This window comes from Ictidomys tridecemlineatus, chromosome 11 (genome assembly GCF_052094955.1).
Source record: "Ictidomys tridecemlineatus isolate mIctTri1 chromosome 11, mIctTri1.hap1, whole genome shotgun sequence".
NCBI classification, from domain to species: Eukaryota; Metazoa; Chordata; class Mammalia; order Rodentia; family Sciuridae; genus Ictidomys; species Ictidomys tridecemlineatus.
In genome coordinates, this window is record NC_135487.1 from 127,687,955 (window position 1) to 127,709,590 (window position 21,636).

At 48.4% G+C, this 21,636-nt stretch overlaps 1 protein-coding gene across 5 annotated transcripts in view; it reads left to right on the plus strand.

Moving 5' to 3' along the window:
• Positions 1-11,318, plus strand: part of Kcnn3 (potassium calcium-activated channel subfamily N member 3) — a 161,261-nt gene extending 149,943 nt beyond the window's left edge. For all 5 annotated transcript variants that reach the window (XM_078027468.1, XM_078027469.1, XM_005331309.4 and 2 more), the window contains 3 exons: positions 5,595-5,722; positions 6,311-6,380; positions 10,992-11,318. In XM_078027468.1, the coding sequence (XP_077883594.1) occupies positions 5,595-5,722; positions 6,311-6,380; positions 10,992-11,291 (498 nt within the window). In that variant the 3' untranslated portion in view covers positions 11,292-11,318. The remainder of the gene's footprint in view (positions 1-5,594; positions 5,723-6,310; positions 6,381-10,991) is intronic.
• The last annotated feature ends 10,318 nt before the right edge of the window (positions 11,319-21,636 follow it).

Consider the following 21,636-nt stretch of genomic DNA (forward strand, 5'->3'; position numbering starts at 1 on the left):
TCTGCCTAATGGTGATAAAGAAAACTTTAATTACAGTCCCTGTTAAATGTTTACCATAGTCTTGCTAGAAAAAAAAATTTTTTTTTTTCAGCAGGCTAATTCAAAGATTCACTCTTTTTAGGACTAAACATTGGTCATCGTTGTTACACCAGATGTGGGAAGTCTGGCTCATGCACCCTCGATGGACAACCCACAGCTGGTTGGCCTATGCCTAGATTCTCAGAATAAGTCTTTATGGCTTTAAAATTCATTAATCAATTAAACAATTATCAGGGATGCTAATGCTTCTCAAAAGAGGATTGCAAACTTCATCAGACAGATGGGGCACGGTGTATCTTTGACAGCAGTTGCAAAAACACTGTGTGGTGGAGTTGGAAGGATCCTTGGGGATGATCGGGTCCAACCCAGATGAGAACACTCAGTTCCAGACAGGGATTGGGGAGGGGGACACCTCAGCCCTGTGCAGCAAGCTGGGGCCTGTCTCCGATCCAGTTTATTCTCCAGAGGACAACAGCTCTCCAGGCAGAACCCACAGGCTTTCCAGGAAAGTCACGTGGTGGTTGGGGTCCCCAGCCTGGTGGAGAGAAAAACCGGTCTGCCTGCAGCTAGCTGAGCACCCCAGCAGTATTCACAGGTTATGAAATCACCCACCGTTCATTACCAGGTTGCCATGGGGAGAGCTTCAAACTCCAGCTCTGAACCACAGAAGTGTATCTCCTCCCTGCCTCTCCCCCTCCCTCCAGGTTCCTGTCAGTCATGGAGGTGGAGCCCTCTCCCTCCCTGGGAGGCAAGAGTGTGGAATGCAAGGTGGGGAGGAAGGAGAGGAGGTGTAAGCAGGGTATGAAAGAGAGGGCAGCCTCGGGAAGCAGCAGGAAATCTGGGGGTGACCAGGAGGGAACAGTGGGCCCAGCAGATGGGAAGGAGGGAGAGGCCCCCCTCTCCAGTCCTGTGTGTAATGGACACCCCCAGTCACGGGTGTGGAGACGGGGCTGCCTGCAGGCGATCGCAGAGCCATGGTGACCGCTGCTCAGTCGGCTTGGGTCCAACCTGTGTAGAATGTTCTTCCCTGGGAAGTTCCTGGGCCCGCGATGGACACACTAGTGGTTTCTTCCTGTGGGTCCACCAGTGGGGCTCTTGCAATTACTCTCCCAGGGCGCTCTCTGGCTGCCAAGGACACAGGGTGCCCAAGAAGGAGGCTCCTTTGACCCCCCTGGTCCTTCTGCTCTGTGTGTTCTTCCTGCAACCCACAGCCCCTCTGGGTCCAAGTGGTAGGTCACCTTGGCAGAGAGGTGGCCCAAGAAATCCCTTGACTTGGAAGGGTGTGGCCAAGAGCTCAGGAAACAGACGTGCATTCTGTTGTATTTCTTTTGTTAGGGGTTGGGGAGACCAGAGGGAACCAAGAAACATTGACGTGTATTGGAAGGAGAGTATGATAAAGCAGCCACGGACTGAGGAGCACTGTAGCCAGGCTCGGTGCTCAGTGTTGTAATTATGTTCTCATTTAATCAAAGCAAACCCATTTCTCAGACCAATAGAACTTGCAACACTCCTGCTCCTGGCCCACTGAAGCCTGTATTATCTGATACTATGTTACAAATCGCATTCTGTCTACTCCCTGACAGAGACACCTAGCAGTATTCGCACCACCTAGAACAGTGCCCGGCCCTCTGTGGCTGCTTATTCAGTGTTCCTTGAGGGAATGAATTTGGAAAGTGAGTTCCAGAGAGTTCAGCAATGGATCCAAGGTAGAGCCAATCAGCCCAGCTACTTGTGGAGTTTTTTTTTTTTTTGGGGGGGGGGGTCAATGAAACCGTGCAGAAAGCAGAGCCTGGCACATGGGAGTGCTCAGTAAATGTTAGCTGTCGCTGTCAATTTGCAAGACCTTAGTTGGACAATTTTCTCACCCAGGCCCACTAATCAGAGGGTTCTTCCTGCAGTATGTAGCTCATGAAGCCATCCCCCATCAGAATGAAAGCATCGAGTTTGTGGGGTAGAGAATTTATGGGCTCAAAGGATACAGCCTGTGTGTTTGGGGGTTGGAAGCCACAGAGATGGCTTTCCAAGCACGGAGCGTCCTCCCCTCGAACCCATCCCAACCCGTCCAATCATGGCCAGCCTGAAACAATCCCAGCCAGTTTGCTGCTTCATCTCGAGCCCTGTGCTCCCTCCCGCCCTGCTCCCTGCATCCTGGGAGCGTCTTTGGGGTCTGGAGTCCCTGTCCACTATGAGAGCCCCCAGGGGACCCAAGCTGCCATCAGGGAAGGGTGTACAGAGCCCCTCGGAGGCTCAGCATGTCCCAGGAGGGGCACACGCCCTTATCTGCTCTCCACCCAGCTGCTGCTCTGAGCCATCAGTCAGGTGACTTGGAGAGAGGGAGACCTGGTCACAGCAGCATCTGCTGCCTACCTGGGAAAGCAGAGTGCAGTTAAAAGCCTATTTCTTTTTCTCTGACGAATATTGATCTCCTTAGATTTGTGCCAGGCTGTTTGCTGGCAATTAATTTCAGCCGGCACAAAGGCTTGCATTTAACACCACTTTCCTGAATAGGCAGGGGCCTCCCGTTCAAACCCATAAAGATGATGTGGTTGCCTCTCAGCTGCAATGTCTTGCATTTGGGCTGAAGTTAAGTGCAGGACCCAGACTCCATGTTGTGCTGTGTTGCTAAGCGAGGGCCACAATGATTAGATTAAACAAAAAACAAACCAGTGTCCTTTCCAATTCCTTGATCCTGGGAAGCAGGAAATCGTTTCTTTGGTGTAATGATGCAACCCAGTCAGGTCTTCCTTCAGGACACAGGAAAACCTTATGCGTCTCTTGGACCTGGTTCTTGTTTTGACTTGGCCATGAGCTAGTTGTGTGATTCCGGCCTCACATCCCATCTCCGAAACGGTTTCCTCCTGTGTGGGGTGGGGCGTTTGGGTTGGATGATAACTAATACCAGTTTGGCACTTTAGAGATTCCACATTGACTCCATTTGTCATATCATACATGGTTTTAGACCTTTTTTTTTTTTTTTTTTTGTACTGGGGATTGAACCCAGGGGAGCTTTACTACTGAGCTACACCCGCAGCCCCCACACTTCTTTAAAAATTGTGAGATAGGCTCTAAGTAGCTTAGGGATTTTCTAAGTTGTCGAGACTGGCCTCCCACTTGTGATCCTCCTGCCTCAGCCTCCCGAGCCGTTGGGATTGAGGCGTGCACCACAGTGCCGGGTGGCATCAGTGTCTTTATCTATAAAGTGGGGATGATATTAGTCCCTTCCAGACAGGGTGGTGGTGAAAGCAGTGAGTTTATGCACAGGAAGTACTCAGACATTAATGGTGTCCTTGGCCCACACTGGCACCAGCGGCATAGCCTTGTTGGGGCCTCTTAATGGCCCTTAAGGTAAGGACGTCTTCTTCTCATCTTATGGATAATTAGGCATTTGCTTCTAAATTGCTCCATAATTGATGGAACCTGCAGATTACCCCATTTCAGATGTTCCACACTGACACAGCAGACCGATGTCAGAGGCCTGTCAACTCTGACATTCCGAGGCTCTGTCAGTGTTCCAAGGGGCAACTTGAGTCTCTGGAGTCTGCTTCCTTGTGAAGCTATGGCAAGTGTTTGTTTTTTTTAAGAGTTTTTTCATTTGTTCGTTTTAGCTACTCATGACAGTAGAGTGCATTCTGACATATCATACGTACCTGGAGTAGAACGTCCCATTCTTGGGGTGGTCATGATGTGGAGCTGTACGTGATGTGGTCGTGTGTTCACATATGAACACGGGAAAGTGATGTCTGATTCATTCTACTGTCTTTCTCATCCCCCTCCTATTTCCCTGCTTCCCCTGTCTATTCCGGTGAACCTCCCCACCTCCTTCCCAATGTGAGTCAGCATCTTCATATCACAGAGAACATTCAGCCTTTGGGTTTTGGGAACTGGCTTATTTCACTAGCATGATCGTCTCCAGTGCCATCCATTTACCGGCAGATGCCATAATTGTGTTCTTCTTTATGGCTGAGTAATATTCCTGTGGCAGGGTTTTGTCCTTTGAGACTTTCCTTCGAGGCCAAGAACCCATGGAAACTAAGAAATCACACATCAAATCGTACCATGCCCCCTGTCCCCCAAAAGTTCAGCAGTAATGTGGGCTCTGCCGGGGGAAAGACCCCTCTCCAGTGCCACCTCTTCTCCCAGAAGTCCACTGTCCACTCCAGCCTGAACAGAGCCCCAGAGACCATCCTGTCCCTGCCTCCCCTCATTCCCTGGAGGCCCACAGTCCGTGGCCTCTGCTCACCACCACCTGTTCTCTCTCGGGCAAGAAGGCACCAGAGGTGGGCAATTGAACCATTTAGAACCTTTTCCACGTGGATTTCACTGAATGGAAAAAAAGCAATATCTATGTCCCTCAGACATTTCTGAGAAGACTTAGCTGTTCTTTCAAAAACACCGCTTCAGCGCCAGTGAAAACTGGAGCCCAGCCTCAGTGATGAACTCTGCAGCTCGCACACACGGAAGTTATCAGGCTGCAGCTCCGTGTCTCGCAGGCCTCCCCACACGTCCCGGCGTTTAACAACGTCCCATCTGTTGGTGTCAGGCCGAAGCAGCGGGACTGGGATCTCGGATTTTATGACGATCCCGGCTGGCTGGTCCCCTGGTTTCTTGAGACTGGCCTCCTTGCTTCAGGGCCCCGTGCCCGTGGCCCCGTGCCCGTTTGCATGGCTGACAGCAATGGGAGACGGTTAATCAAGAATCCGTGTAGCTGGTGCTTAATAAGGGTTGCTTCCTCTGGCTCTCGTTACTAATTGCTGAAGAGGTCCGTGTTTGGATTAAAACTTTGTCCCTTGCCATCTGGATGCCATTGATATGTCTCCGTTCCGTCGTGAGCCGGGTGATATCGGTGGTTTCCATGTCAACGGATGACAGCGTCCTATGTGGAGACGTGTGACTGCAGGGGGGAGGCGGCTCCCGCTTCACACCCAAGATCTTCACTGACTTCAGATGCGGCTTTGACACTGTTCCCGTTTTCTGCCAATGACATTTACACGTGAGATCACCGTGTCAACGGTTTGGGCCGCTCAGGAGAGGAAGCGGTGGGCTTATGGACACCTCCAGCCCCAGTGGGTGGGGGGGCATTTCCTCAAAGAGGCCTTTCTAAATCCCCAACCCATAGGAAATCTGTTTATTCTCTGAACCCAAGAAACGTGCCCCCCCACACTCGATGGGGATCTCAGGTTGGAGGTGGCCCTGTGCCCGCCAGGTCAGCGATGGCACATACTGGTCCATTGGAGGTCCCCGGGCCTCCAGGTCTCGGCCCGGCTGGGCTGCCTAAATAGAGCCGCAGCAGCAGCAGTTGAGAGGCAGCACTGAAATCGTTAAGAAAGAAACGCCTCTCAACTGCAAGCGCCAGCCTGCTGTGTCCAGTTCAGGGTTAATCCGAGGCGAATTTCAACCACTTTATCTTCTCAGAGTTCCCTGACCTTGATTAAGAAAATAGATGGCGGCGGAATTGTGTCCTTCGGAGGCCCACGATGGCAACTGGCGGGGAAACACATTCCATGAACCTGGGAAAAGGAACCTGACAGCGGCCTGTTTTGTTTCTTCTGCTTCAGATCAAGAATGCCGCAGCCAACGTGCTTCGGGAAACGTGGCTGATCTACAAACACACCAAGCTGCTCAAGAAGATCGACCACGCCAAAGTCAGGAAGCACCAGAGGAAGTTCCTCCAAGCCATCCACCAGTGAGTCCAGGGCAGCCCCGCCCGCAGATGCCCCGTCGGGGGGTGGGGGACCTGTGGCTCCGCTGGCATCCTCTCCTACCTCCTCGGAGGCACCCGAGACACCCGTCTGTTCCATTCCACCAGCACCAGGGTGGGGACTGGCTCCAACCAGGCGTCTGTTCATTTACTGCTGCTGCCAGGCAGTGGGCAGGCTGCGGGGAGGGTGAAGGAGCAAGAGTCGCGCTCCCTCTCTCTCTCTCTCTCTCTCTCTCTCTCTCTCTCTCTCTCTCTCTCTCACACACACACACACACACACACACACAGTGCATTGTTGAGAAGAGGGCATTCAGAGTGAAAAAATACAGCATCAGCCAGGGCTTACAAGCACAGGAATGATCTGAAAATGGCCAGAAAACTCAGGTCACGGAGACAGGAGTTCTCCTTGCTGGGGACCTGGCAACCCTTTGATTCTATGGCAGTTCCCCACGCCCAAGGTCCCCATGCTCAGACGAAATGACTCAGATGAGATAACAGAGCCGTGGGATCCGCCAGCGAGGCTAAACCTTGACGTGAACTTGAAACGTTTTTCTGTCCGACTCTCCCCCACAGACTGAGGAGCGTCAAGATGGAGCAGAGGAAGCTGAGTGACCAGGCCAACACCCTGGTGGACCTGTCCAAGGTGAGTGGCGGAGTCCAGAGACATCCTGGAGCTCCAAGTTGCTGGCATTCAGACTTCTCAGGGGTGTCTGGGAAGACCTGGCCATGTCCAAAGACCACAGCGCAGGACAGGAAAGCCACAGATACTCCTCCTTGGTTACAAAATAAGCAAGATTTAAGCTTTGGACGTTTGCAGCCCACCTGTAGGGGTTTTTGTTTGTTTGTTTTGGGACCAGGGCTTAAACCCAGGGGCACTTACCCACCAAGCCATATCCCCAGCCCTTTTTATACGTTATTCTGAGATAGGGTCTCGCTAAGTGGCTGAGGCTGGCTTTGAACTTTTCTATCTCCTGCCTCAGCCCCCTGAGCCACTGAGATTTCAGGCACGTGCCACGGCACCCAGTCATCTTCTTGACTTTTAAAGCTTGGTGTCTGTTTCTTAAATGGCTCAGGTTTGTCTTATTAGCTGACCTGCTAAGTCTTTTCTGTGGGTTGTTTTAGTGGCTGCCGTTGACGGGCTCCTAAGAAAGAGTTCAGGTCACCCAGGGGCAAAACATGTTAACGAGAACCAAACAGGTGTAATGGCCTGGGTCACACCTGAGACCTTTCCGGCTTTCTGTTATTATCGGGGACTCATTTCCCTGCATCTTCCAATCTTTACAGTCCAGTTTTCCTTGCCCCAAATTGGTGGTACATTTCTCTATTTCCCAAGATGCAATCAACAGTGAATATAAAGATTCCCCCCCCCAAAAAAGAGAGCCCTCTTTTGAGAGCTCAAGGCCTTAAGGCTTGATATCACGTTGCCGTTCCATGTTTCAGGTGCTGAACTGCTGTAAATACCGTGAAGAAGCTCCCTCTTGCATTTCACCAAAGTAGAGAAAGCAAGGCCCCACGTGGGCAGAGCTGGGAGCATGCACCATTGTAGACGGGTCCCTCTAAGCACCCCCCACTGCCTTCTGATAGGAATTAGATACCAAGGGTACCGCCCAGGGCCAGGCTGGCAGAACATTCCAGCAGATGTCAATGATCATAATGGAACACATTCCCTGGGAGAGCAAGAGAGACTCCCTTGGGCAAATTAACCACCTTTTTTAAAGGGGGAGCAATCAGAAATGACTGGTTGTTGGGCCACGGCAGGCACCTTGTTCGATAGAGGGATCAGGCCAAAGAAAGGATCTCCTGAGCCTGCGAGGGCTTCAATCAGAGAGGAAGTGACTTGGCACAGCTGGGGAGAAGTCGCCAGGGCTGCGGACCTCGGGGTGGAGTTCAGGTGGAGTGGGGGATTCCCGAGAGGCTGGGTACGGGGAGGAAGAGAACAGAACAGTGATGTGCAGGAGAGAACCGCACCCCCAGCCCAGGGGGATGTGTTGGTTAATACTCTTGGGTTCTAGGGTTAGGACTGTAGGTCAGTGGTAGAGGGCTTGCCTCGCATGCATGACGCCCTGGTTTGATCCTCAGAACCACATAAAAATTAAAAATTAAAAATAAAGATATTGTGTTCATCTACAACTAAAAAAAAATTTTTTTTAAGTAACTTGGGTTCAAATATTAGAAAACAAACCCATTGAAACTAAGTTGAAAACTGGAAGAATTTACTCTAAGATATAAGAACCTCAATCTAGGCAGAACCTCAAAGCAGGCATGTGGTCAGAGAGGAACTGATTAGAACCATACCTGGGAAGCTCTTGGGGGGCATCTCCTTATGCCATTTGTGTGTGTATGTGTGTGTGTGTGTGTGTGTGTGTGTGTGTGTGCTGGGGATTGAACCCAGGGCCTTGTGCGTGCTAGGTAAGCACTCTACCAACTGAACTACACCTCAGCCCAATACCATCTCTTGACTCTATCTATTCAAGTGTCTCTTTTCAATTCTGTCTCTCTCTCCCATTCCACCTCCTACCTCCATGGCAGACTACAGCAGGCCACCAATTCAGACAGTCTGTGTTATAGTTTTAGCCACAGGTAAAGATTAAGTGGTCTCCTATTTGTCTTAAGTCTGAATTCTCAGAAGAGATGCCGATTGGCCAGTTTGAGTCATGTGCTCACCTTGCACCCATCAACTATGGTCAGGAGGAGGATCAGGTCAGGCCAGCCTACTCTGTGAGCTTCAGGAATAGTCCAGTGGAGATTCCCCAGGACGTTCCTTCTGGGAGCAGCAATGTCACCCAACTCGCCTCTTACCTGGAAGGACACACTGTGACTGATCTCCTCCAGGAATATTAGGTAAACCAGCTTTGAAGCCTGCCTTTCTGCAGTGCCACCTACAAGCCACCCTACAGAGGGATGGGGCCCACGAGCAGACTGTGTGAAGCACAAACCCCATGAGTTAGAAAGATGCTCTCGTGAATTCATAACCTGGAGAGCAAGTTACCTGGAAAAGAGAGCCCTCAGGAAAGAGTTAAGGGGAGAATCTGCAGAGCCACGGTGTGTGTGTGTGTGTGTGTGTGTGTGTGTGTGTGTGTGTGGTGGGGAGATGCCCAGAAGGCCTGGGGAGGAAGTGGATCGACATCCAGCCAGTCTTTGTCTTTTCCTCCCAGGAGATGCCCAAGGTCCTGGCAGCAGCTTAGCATATTTCACATTGGCCAGTGTTTGCCCTGGCATCCTGTCACCAAGCAACGGAACAGGGGAGGGCAATCTGATGCTGTGCGGACTCCCCTTTCTTTCTTTGTGCTTCACCCCCATCCCCCGACTCACCACCTTCACAGCCCTGCCCTTCAGGCCTCCCTAGATTCAAGATGGGCTGCACGGCCTCCAAATCTTATTTCCTATATTGAATAGCTGCTGCCTTATAAGGAGACAGCGCCAGAGGGCCTGGACTCTTTACCGATTGCTTTAATTTCTTCCATTGAAATGTAAAAATAATTCCTACCATCTGAAGCTCAGGTGATCAAATGAGATAATACCTGTAAAAATGCTGTGTAAACTCTAAAGGTTTTGCAAACGGTAGTGCCGATTCTGAATGTAGATGAGGAAACCAGGATCTAAGAAACAAAGCAGCTGTCCCAAGGTCAGGCAGGGTGCCAGGCGTGGGGCTGAAACCCAGGGGCTTGGACTGTGAGTCCAGAGCTCATCAGGGCGCCCCAGCGGTCACAGGCATTGGCGGTTTGTATATTCTGGGAAGAAAATGCTCACGGAGAAGGTTCTGTGAATGTGAATTAGTGGGGGAAGTACTTCCACTTCTAAAGTCGCCCTTTCCTCTGACGGCAACAGGGATACAGTGTCCTGCTCTGGCAGGGGCATCGCTAACTGAGAGAAAAGCTGTCTTCATGCCACCAAGGGCAGCTCCTCCCTGTGCAGCCTGGCAAACTCCAACTGGCAAGGGTTCACTGCCTTTCCAATCCCCTCTCCCCACTCGTCTCTGGCTCAGCATTTTATGCCACCTTCTTTAACTCCTCTCTTTTTCTCTCCCCTTGTTTCTTACTCCTTGGGCCCCTGGGGGCACCAGTGGGTTCTACATCTTCTGGAGTAACCAGACACAAAAGGTGAAATAGGATCCGGGCATCACTGGCAGGTCACCAGAATCCCAAAGAGCCTGAACCCCTGGGGGAGGGGGGATTGTGGGAGGGGTGACGCTGCCAGCCTGGCCATCTGCCATGGCTGCCACAGGAACCTTATTCCTGAACACCTGGAAGTGTGAAGACTCTTGGGAATCTTGCTCCCAAGTCGGATGTCCAGAGGCAGGACAGCATTTGTTATTTGCAGGATGAAATATGGCTGTCACGTAGACTAGATTAACGTGGGGCCATGGGATAGCTGGGAACTGGCGGGGTCCTTGGAACACTGTGAGACAGTCTTGGGTGCAGAAGGGCTACTGGGGAGCAGTACCCAGGTGGAAAGGCCCTTCAGGGACGTCCCCAAACAGGCAGCACCGACTGGGTCTTTGTGCCCCCTCCTGGGCTGCCTGGGGAAGGGCCAGCCCTCAGATGGTGGCCCCTTTTATAAGGAAACCAAGGTTGAGAGAGGTTAAGTGGCCAGAGGTTGCTGTGTTCCTGAGCTGCATTCTTGCACTTGAACCCTGGCCTGCTAATCGTAAAACTATGACAACAGCCGTTTCCACTTCTGCGTCTTCTCTTTAGTCATTAAATGCCAGCAGCCGCAGAAGCTAAGAGCGTGGGTCTCGGTAAGAATATGGGGACAGTTTAGAGGTGCACTCCGTATAAGGGGGAAGAAAAGCGCTATTTCTTTTCCTTCGCACGTATTTTCTATTAAAAATGTATAATCAGCTGCTGGGCACAGAGGTGCACATCTGTAATCCCAGGAAATCTGGAAGCTGAGGCAGAAAGATCTCCAGTTTGCTGCCCAGCCTGGACCACTTGGTGAGACCCTATCTCAAAATAGGAAATGAAAAGATCTGGGGATGAAGCTCAGTGGTAGAACACCTCTGGGTTCAATCCCCAGCTCCCCAGTACAGGGACACACACACACAATCAATGCTCATTACTGTTGTAATAGGGAACAAATGTGCCCACCCCAGCCTTCCCATCGGCTGGAAGGAACGGGTCTCTCCTTCCTTGGCCACATCAGAGACGGCTGGGGTGCAGGCCACTCCTGCTGCAAGGTGCGGGCGTCTCCCTGGTCCCATGGCCGATCCTCGGTGCGCACGGCCATCTCCGTCTCTGGTTCTCTCTCGGCACAGATGCAGAATGTCATGTATGACTTGATCACCGAGCTCAACGACCGCAGCGAGGACCTGGAGAAGCAGATCGGCAGCCTGGAGAGTAAGCTGGAGCACCTCACGGCCAGCTTCAACTCCCTGCCCCTGCTCATCGCAGACAGCCTGCGCCAGCAGCAGCAGCAGCTCCTCACCGCCCTCCTGGAGGCCCGGGGCGTCAGCGTGGCCGTGGGCACCACGCACGGGGCCCCGCTCTCCGACAGCCCGATCGGGGTCAGCTCCACCTCCTTCCCGACCCCGTACACAAGTTCAAGCAGTTGCTAAATAAAACTCCCCTCTCCGGAAGCGTTACCCCTAGGTCTTAAGATGCAAATCCACTCTGTCCTGGTCGCTTTGCCACCGCGGAACTCGGAGACCAGGGAGCGGAAAGAAGAGACGGAGCTCGGAGCTGACTCGGCCCACTCGCGCTTGGTTCGAAATGCCTTGAAACCAGAAATCTAATCTCTGTTTAGGTGCCTCTACTTGGGAGCGGGACGCGGAGAGGCCGGGAAGCGACGCCTCTGGCGGGGCCCTTGCTGCAGAGTTGGTGGAGAACAGAATCCGCGCTCAATCTCAGGTCTTCACGTGGGGGTGGGCGGGGCAGGTGCGCGGGTGCCACCCTGAAGCCAGGCCAGAGAGGGGCCTGGGAGAGGGGTGGGGCAGGCTGGGGGACCTCGAGCATGCCTCTCTCCTTCCATCTAGAAAGCCTTGGGTGACAAAAAGTAAGAGAGCTGCCCACAACTTGCCAAAACAGACATACCTAGTTTAGACTGAAAAAAGGTGAATAGTGAGAACTGCACACACACACACACACACACACACAAATGAAAAGCTAGATTTTTCCATCTAACATAAATACCTATATAAGCCTGGATGTTTGCACGTGTGCGTACACACACACACACACACACACACACACAATTTCCCACACCCCACATTCAGTCCAAGTCCTTTCTTGTTTGAACTTCACCCAAATACAAAGGGACCGGATATTGTCCCCTGCGCACAGTAGGCACTCTCTTAAGGTGAGCTGAGTGGGTTTGAATATGCACACAGGGTATATTCAGCCCCGGTAGTTAGGTCGTGTTGGCCACATCCTGGGCTCCTCTGAAGACACAGGTCCCTTCCAACTCAGTGCAGGTTGCTTTGCCCTGGATACGCACCGTGCATGATTTGAAGTGGATGCCAAGCCAAAACTGTTGGCATTCTGGAGGGGTAAGCAGGCTTCTAAAAATAACAGCTTTTGCAGGGCTTCCTTCTTACATCCAAACAAGCTGTTCTGATGGACTACACACCTGGACGTATGTGAGGGAGGGGTCCAGAGGATTATGCATGTGTTTGCACAATGCACCGACAGATGCAACCCCATGGCATCTTGGTGGACAGAAGTATTGTCTGGAGATTTGCTGAGCTGTACTCACCCAGCAGCATGTTTCCAGCCCCTGACATTAGAAATGCAAAGAGTCAAGCGCCTCACCTTTGAGCTGCTGAGCTGGGAGGGGAAGGATAGAGTGGCCCACATGGTCCCTTCTACCTGACCTGAAGGCACCTCAAAATGAAATATTGTGAGAACAAAGGGAGTCTTTAGGGAATCTTGTGGGTAAGGTAAGAAGAAGAGATTTGTCAGAAGCCTATGCATATTGTGCCATGTTAAATCTCGGTGCAAAAACAATTTCCATCCATCACAAATTCCAAGAGACTCTAGAAACATCAAGATGCAGTGTAGCGACAGGAACTGAATTTTTTTCTTTCATTTCTCCATAATCTGACCACACACACAGTATTTGTGTCATGCTATTCATCATTTTCCTCATTCTGAGGTCCTTGACTTCTACTTGTGGGAAACTAATGATACTGTATGGAATATTTCATCTGTTTAGGGTCAAACAAAAGGGTGTTACCTGCAGAGAGGGTTATCATTTGTGGTCGGGCTTTGTCACAAGCCATCTCCATTCATAAGGCCGAGCTTTGTTGTGCAAATTTTTCTTTTCATTTTTATTTTGGATTGGGGATTGAACCCAGAGGTACTCTACCTTGAGCTACAATCTCAGCCCTTTTTATTTTTTGAGACGAGGCCTTGCTAAGTTGCTGAGACTGGCTTTGCATTTGTGATCTTCCTGTCTCCAGCTCTGGAGTCACTGGGACCACAGGTGTGCATCATGGCTCCTGGTAGTAGATTTTTCTTCTACAGCACTGAGCCTGGTCTTCTAAGGATGAGGGAATCACTAGACAGGAAGGTAGGCAATTCTAGAATGAAGGCTACTCTTTCAGGAAGATCTGGGCTCTTGCTAACCTTCTTCTTTGGGGTCTTGCTATTGCTACCTTTTCCCCCCAGGGCTGGGGAGGCAACCCAGAGCCTCACATATTCTAAGCAAATGCTCTGCCACTGAGTTAAACCTCAGGCCACTGCTGTTGTTTAAATGATCTGTCTTCTTAAAGGTTTATCTTGAGAAATTTTCATGGGTTGTTTTGCATACTGGAGATGCTACACCTGCTGTTGGCTTTTTATATTTTCCACTTGTTCTTTTAACTATTGATTATCTGGAAGACTCCCACCTCTTTTTTTCTTTTTTCCTTTTGTTCCAAGAATGGTGCTCCTATTTTCAGTGACAGTTCCACCAAATATATAAGCAGATGTATAAACAGATGAAATAGCCACACAGTTTATTTGTGGCACTAATTCTGCTTCACAGAGTGCAGACCACTGATGGTTCAACTTAAGGGTGCCATTCCCAATCATTGAGACTACAGCCATCGACTGTGGATTCCTACTTACCCTTCCCTCCCACTATAACTCTGTGCTCTGTGTGTGGGTGTGTGTGTGGTGTGTGCACGTGCACATGGGTGTGTGCACACAGAGAGATTTAGTCTTCATTTCACATAAATGACTTACAGAATTCACTGCCACCCCTCTTGCCCCAAAGTGTGTGCAGACTGTCATTTATCTGAATTACCACAGGCTGTGGATAATTCTTTTTAAACCCATTATCGATGCTCTTGCTGGGTCAACCCTGAAGATGAAGTGAGCCGTGGTAGTCGAGGAAGTGGTTGGAGTTATTTCCAGTAGCAGGAGCCACGGGCATCGTAGAGACACGTGGGCATTGGCAGCATGACTTGACCTATTGGTCGTGCAATAGCTAGGGTGAATTTTATCTTTGGCAAAAGATAATCTTTAAAAAAAAAAAGTGAATCTGCATGTTGATCCCTTCATGGCAAATGGGATGTGACTTCTCTGTACTAGTGCTTCAGCTTTATGTGGGGAAGTTACGATTCTGCTGCAAGTACAATCAACCCTTGAAGACCTAGGTGTTCATTATCCTGGGTGTAGCTCACCCGGATTTTCCTCCTACATCTCTTTGCTGATTCCGCGGCATCTCAGCCACACAGTCAGATGGGGGAAGGGGACCGGTGAATTATAATGTCATGCCTTCTTGTACCTGATTCTCAAGTTTTGGTCATGGAAGAGGTTTAATTATCTGCTCAAGAATGGGCTGCATGTAAAAACTAATCATCACAGAAACCTCAGTCCAGTACAGAACCCATCAAATTCCGCCCCCTTCTGGAAGGCTGACCCAGTGGCAGAGCCCCTGCTATCATCTTTCCAATAATGCAGTGGCAGGTAAAAGCATCCTAATAATCCCCAGAGTACCTAGACACTTGAATTAGAAATACAGAGCCACCCCCTCCCTCATCGCTTAAGCCATATTATAGCTTCGTGTACTGAAAAGTCAGGGATGTACTGTGATACTTTAAGACCACTAATCTCAGTGGAATTTCAGGACGTAGCATCAGTTGGTGAATTATACCAGACTAGAAGCTTCACTCCTCCTTAGATTGAAGTCCAAATACAAACCTGCACCTTTGGATCAAAGGCCACATATCTGTGATCATCACCAAGAACCATTCTTGCCATCTTCATAATATGTCACTTCATGCCATCATATCTCTAGAAATGCTTAATATAATCCAAAAGAGCAAGAGGGGTACAGCCCTGAGTCACCACTGGTGGCCTGACATCCGTGGGGACCAGGGGCATCATAACCTCGTAAATGAGATGTGGAAAATGTACATGCAGGCCAGCTCTAAAGTGCTCAGTGCAAATGGTTTTATTATTAAAGGTCGAGAAGGAGTAGCATTAAAGAAATGATGGTTTTAATATATTGGGGATTTCCCCCTTAAATTTTCCATAATTTCCTTGTGAATAAATCATGAAAAAGAAGAAAACCCAGTGATACAAAAATCAGAATAAATAAAAACTTAAGACTGGTTCCACATCTTTGGCCAACTAATATAACCACTTCATACCTCAGTTTCTCTGTACTTACAATGAAGACAATAGTTACTATTGCTAAGTACAAAGTATTCAATAGAGGAAAACAATGAAACCATGATTGTCACCGACAACAACCCAGCCTGGCTCTAGCTAGTCCCCACTTGGATGTTGTATTTGAATGTAGTCAATAGTTACCAAAAAGTAATTATTACATAGCAAATAAGTAGTGAAACTGGCAGGGAGAAATAGCGCCTAGTTTCAGAATCCACCGCCTCCTCCAGATTGTCACTTGATAGACAGTGCACCCCAAGTCAGAATCAGTGTTTCATCTCAGAACCAAGGATTTTGCTACTACCATCCATCATAAAAACCCAGCCGAGACGCTAAGGAAGTCATTGCACTACCAGTAGGTTGCTATTCTTTTTTTAAAAAATCACTGAATTTAAATCCTAAAATTTGTCTCCAGTTTTACACAGTCATTCTACTTCCCTGAAGGTCGCTAGAAGCAGATTAAGGATCCGTTCGTGGTCATCGGGCTGTCCCCGTTGATTCCGCGGTGTTTGATTTCAGTACCTTAGACAGCTATCAGTGGCTTCCCTCCCCCTGCAGCCTTCGGGCTTGAGGACACCCCGGACACTAGCCCTTCCTTCCTTCCCCACTGCCGCCAGGGTCAACGCTTTGGGAATGAGATCACTGTACCGCTAGGAAAGGAGCCTGACTTTCTGCCTGGGGTAGTGGGAAGCTCGTGCCAGGCGGCGGGAGTAGAAATGAACACCTAACTCCTGTCAGGCGAGTAATGCGTAGATTTACATTGAGATAGACCACAGCTTATTTAAGAGTACTCAGTGCAAGGGTATATAGATACATATAGACAGAGAAACAATATAACTGTGATCTTTGTGTCTTACACCATTACTGGAAACACCCAAACTCAACTGGAGTTCCCTCTGAACAAAAACCATTGTCAAATCTTCAACGGATGACCTCCATACCTAGGTGCCAAGTGCCCCGTGACAGTGTTTACACACCTGAGAATTGTATTTCTGGAAGCTGTAATCTTGGGCCTGGACAAACAAAAGAGACGTCGTTGTGACCAACCGAGCTGGTGGAGGAAAAGCACAAAACCCAATACCAACCTGTACAGTTAGGATCCCAAAGAGATGCTGACATTTTTGGCCAAAAACAAACAAACAAACAAACAAAAAAAACAATAGTGACAAATCAAATCTGATTGGAACCGCCAATATCTGGGTTCTCAGAAGAAGGACAGGGAATAAACAACAACATTCTCTAGCTATGTCCGTTTTTGAATCCCAACCAGGACTGACGACGACCTTCATCAGACATTTTTTTAACGGCGCAACAACTCGATTTGGGTCCCAGACTCTCCATTCTGCGCGGCCACAAGAGAACAACGAGAGAGCATGACAGGATGTTCATGGAGGGGACATTTCCATGGCAAACTCAGAGACTGAAGTGTTCATATCCTGAATCAGACGAGCTTCAATATGAATTTGCATCTTGCCTCTGTACTGCTTGCTATTTTTTAAATGATAGGAGAAAGCATAACAGTTTATTTTAAATATGAAATATATTGCTATATTATAAAATATATTGTAACTTTCAATTAACATTTTGTATCAAACTAGTCTTTAGCAGGTCCAGTGTTAGCCTGCTCTCCCAACCACTGTTTCTGAGTACACATCATTGTTAGAGATCGCCTGACACCCAGGCCACGGGCCTGGTCCCACAACCTGTGAATTGCCATATTCTCATTTTTCTAAGACCTAAGCATTAGTGACAAAAAAAAAAAAATACTATTACAAACTTAGAAGGATGATTCTACCCTAAATTCTGTCAAGCCATTTCAGAAGAGATCTTAAAAGCCATCGCTCCTTTAAGTAACAGCACAGAGCCAGTTTAATAAAAGTACAGATTCTTTCTATAGAAATGCAAAGGCCCCGCTCATGCTATAAATTAGGTCTCCACTTGGGCCAACCCGTTTTCCTTTGGCCATGTCAAAATTGGGCACAAGGAAGAATGCTGTTTTTCTTGTGACTCAAAAGACTCCAAATTTCTAAGCCTTGTGAGTTGCTTAGTTGTGTGTGGGAAGAGTAAGACCGGGTTTGAGTCCCCCCAGGCAGGGCCCGGGGAGAGCCCATGCAGATGTGCTTTTCTGAGCTGGCAATTTCCTGAAGGGAGCGCGGTTTCCACATGTCTGTCACCAAGGTGGAGCCAGCAAAGAGCTGGGCTCCCTGTTCTGCCCATTTACTCTTCGCTGGAGGAAATCCTTTTCGGCTAAGGTGTTTTCTTTTACGGCAAAATTAAGCAACTCATGAAATCCACTCCCCTCCTGCAGCCGAGACACAGGTAGAATTTCTCAGTTCCCTCTTTCGAATGACCACGTTCCTATTTCTAGATGAAAACAGATGTGTTCAGTTACAGAACAAAGATTTCCTCAAATCAGTGAGCCTCCTCCAGGTGAGGGCCCTCCCTTTCAGTCACGGCTTCTGTTTAGTATTGTACAGGTGCAAACCAAATAGCATAAAGGTAGGTTTAACTTAGCTTGTGTGTCTCGACACAAACGTGGGAAATTCACACAGCTGTCCAGATAGTACCAAACGACAGGTCTTCTCCTTGGGTGGGGGTGCGGGGGACTGGAATCCTCCCAACTTCCCATGTGTTTGAACTTCAGTTCTCTTGTTCATCTCACTAAAACCAAGGCTTGGGCCTCCATGATGTTAGTTATTCATGGAGCGTGAAAGCAAAATCTCTAAATGCCCATTTCAATCTGCTTGAGTCGTTGAGTCCCATTTTGTACACAAGTTGTGTCTGTGTGGAGCTAAATACGCTCAGCGTCTGTGTCACTCCTCAGTTACACGCTAGGCTGAGTGCCATTAAAGCCATCACAACTCTGGGGCACCCGCTCTAGTTTATTTACTCGCTGGGTAAATGGAAATTAGCTAATTCTCAACTTTATCATTGACTGATGAAATGCACTGATGGTCATCGATTTGTTTCTTAATACTTTTCTGCTGCTAAATAGAATGATCTCTCTTGGCTTTTCCTTCTAGCACTTCCCAGATTGACAAAGACGTTTCCATTTATAGAGAACAAATACATTCTGACCTTTCCCAACAAAGTTGTTACTCAAAGAAACCAACACAAATTCCAGAGTTGGGGAAAGCAGACCTCTGGACTGTAATTCAAGTATATGGCTATATGCTAATCCTTGCTACCCTGGAGAGCGGCCCATGGATTAGCGGCAGTAGAATCACCTGTAAGCTCTTTAGAAATGCAGAATCTCAGGCCTCACATCAAACCCGCTTCGATAGGCCTTTTCACGAGATCCCCAGGTGATGTGTATGCACAGTAAACACTGAGAAGGGCTAGCTTCACCACACTGTAACAGACCAACCTCACTGATAATTAGGGAATGAAACCATTTCTTTCTCGAGCTTCATTTACCAAATGACTTGGTGATGTAAAACCCCTTTACCATCATAAGGATAAAGACAAATGCATCTTCGAATTCCATTTGAAGTCATACAGCTTGGATGGTGTACATGAAACAGTAGAGTCAATAAGAGGCGGTCTTTTTCTAGCCTAATTTAAAGAGGGCTCACTTTGGAGCCTTGAGCAACTTCAAAGCCCCTTTTAAGCTTTTTTTTTTTTTTTTCATTTTAGCTTGTGCTGGCAAGGCCAGGAGGATATGAGGTGGGGCCTCAGGGCAGGTCCCCTGAAACAGAAGGCCCCCTGGGTCTCTCTGCTGGCATAGTGCAAAGGAAGCTGCCTTTTGTGATCTCTGTGTTCCTCTGAAAGGAGCTCAGCACCTCACCAGTGAGAACTCTCCTCCTCTGGAGGAAACTAGCAAGGGAAATCAGTTCAGCCACTGGAAACCATCCTAATCTCTTCTAAAGCCAATTCTCTTATCTCATTGCACCAACCAAGGTGGGTAGAGAAAGATGGGAATTCTGATGTTGGCGCCATAAATTGATATGTACCCAGAAACAGTCAATGTTCTAAATTAATGGCTTTAACCTGTTCATTGTAAAAAGTGCCTTGGACTTCAATCTAAAGAGGTCAGTATAAATATGTATGTGTGTGTGTGACGTGTATGTAGGCAAATATTTACATATTTATACATACATAGGTGCACACACGTATACCTGCACATTCATATATAATATATATATATATATACATACATATATAAATGCTTCGTAATATATCATATTGCTATTCATAGCTCCATTTCTTGTCCGGTCCTATGTTTATTTGTTTAGTGAGATCTTTACATAGAGAGGTTCTATTCAGGACATCGATGTATTTTTTTGTTTGTTTTTTACTTTTTATTAAAAAGGTAAAGGATATTAAAAAAAAAAAAAAAAAAAGTCAAGTGCCTGAAGGTTTTGAATGGAGTTGTGGTAAAATTTTTCAGGTCACCAAGAAGAAACTAACTTTTCCTTTCAGGAACATTTTTCTGTTTCAGCAACTTTGCTTTCCCACCACCGAAGTGCAGAAACAGGTAAAGAGCTCTTGTAACTTCCAGTAGAATCCAGGGCCTAGTCTTTGCGAGTGAGCAAGGCGTGGTTTTGTCCGTATGGTCCTTGGTTCCTGGTTAAGAGAAAGCACACTGCAAATGCAGGGGGTGGGGTTCAAATCAGCTTCCACAGGCAGGAGGACTGCGGAGAAGTCTCTAATGGGAACCCGTGTCTTAGAAGGCTGGCAGAGGGCCCAGGGGACTCTCCAGAGCTCTGCAGGCTCCGGCCTTTCTATAATAATGCCATTGCCTGTGTGAATTGGCCTGTCTCTGCCTTAGCCAAAGGTCTCCTCTCAATAGTGAAGCAGCTTGTGATGAACCACTGCCTCTGGTTAGAAGTTCACAAAGAGCTAGGGGTGGGGGTCACCAGGTTTCCACGGCTCTGCTCATGAACTCAAGGATGCATTGTATAGTTCTTTAAAAGAGGAGAGAGAGAGAGAGAGAGAGAGAGAGAGAGAGAGAGAAAGAAACTGGTCTGGCTTCCTGCACCTGTGTCAGGAACCTCCCAACACCCAGGGCCGGATCCAAGAGGAATGGCCTGGTTACAGTGGCAATCAGAAGAGACACTGCGACATTTTAGAGGGCACCAGAAAGACAACAGTGTCCAGCTGTGTCCAGGCTGCAGACACACCGTGGAATGAGGACTAAGAAGGCCCGGGAGCCAGGGGTGGGAAAGGAATTTTCCCGAGTGGATACCCCTGAACCCTCACTGCTCTCCCTGTGAGTTTTTCTGAGCACTCGATAAAAACTAATAGTAACAATAGTGCAAGCCGCACGTGGCAGTGCACAGCTGTGATCCCAGTGACTCTGGAAACACACAGGGAGATCATGAGTTGGAGGCCAGCCTGGGCAACTGAGCAAGACTCTGTTTCAATATAAAAAAATGGCAAGGGCTGGGCAGGCATCTTGTGGCAGAGCATCCCTGGGTTCAATGCCCAGAACCACAAAACAAACAAACAAATAAAATAAGCAACCTCGGTGCTTTCAGAAAAAGAAAAAAAAAATCTAATAGTTGGAACGTTTTCTAGGTTGGTAGATCCAAAAAAATATTTTCAAAAACTACATCTAGCTGTATTTCTACTACTGGTCATTCCAGAAAGCTGTCTTCCAAAAATTCCCAATGAATGACTCTATTTACCAACTCGGTGGTAACTAAATGATAATCGTTTGTACTGAGAAACAGTAACACCTTTCATCGAAGGACCTCAAAAGTCAATCAAGTCATCCTGTGAGGTGGATGACAGATATTACTCCCATTATTCCCAGGGGAAAGTCGGGCCCTAGGCATTTGGGCAGAAAAGGACTCATTTTAATTGAAAATATAATGTGAGCCCATCTGGGGAGGGAATGAACACTTAGAAGCGTGTGGTCTAATGTGGTCCCCCATCAGATGGGTGTGAGCCAAGGTGTGCGCTGACCGTGTGTGTTGACCAGAGCATTGGGAACGTGAGTGATGGGCTGGGGTGGGAGACTACATTTGTGTATGTGTGAAGGGGCTCAGTTTGTGGCCTTTCCCACTCCCTCTTGAACGGAAGCCAGAGATGATGGGCATTTACACACGTTATGGCATAGCCTGATGCCGTATGACGGCATCTAATAAAAGTAAGAGGAACCAAATTAATATAAAAAAGTCAGGAACACCAGCAGCTGCTTTGCTTTCCTCTTGCCTCCTTCCTTCCCTACATCTGCAGTTGTGAAAACAGGAATTCTTTTTAAAGGGTGAATTCTTAATTTAGATCAAAAACTGAGCCCCCTTGGACAGGTTGCTTTTTTAAGCCGGGCCAGGTCCACCCTGGAGTTAATGGCGGTGTTGA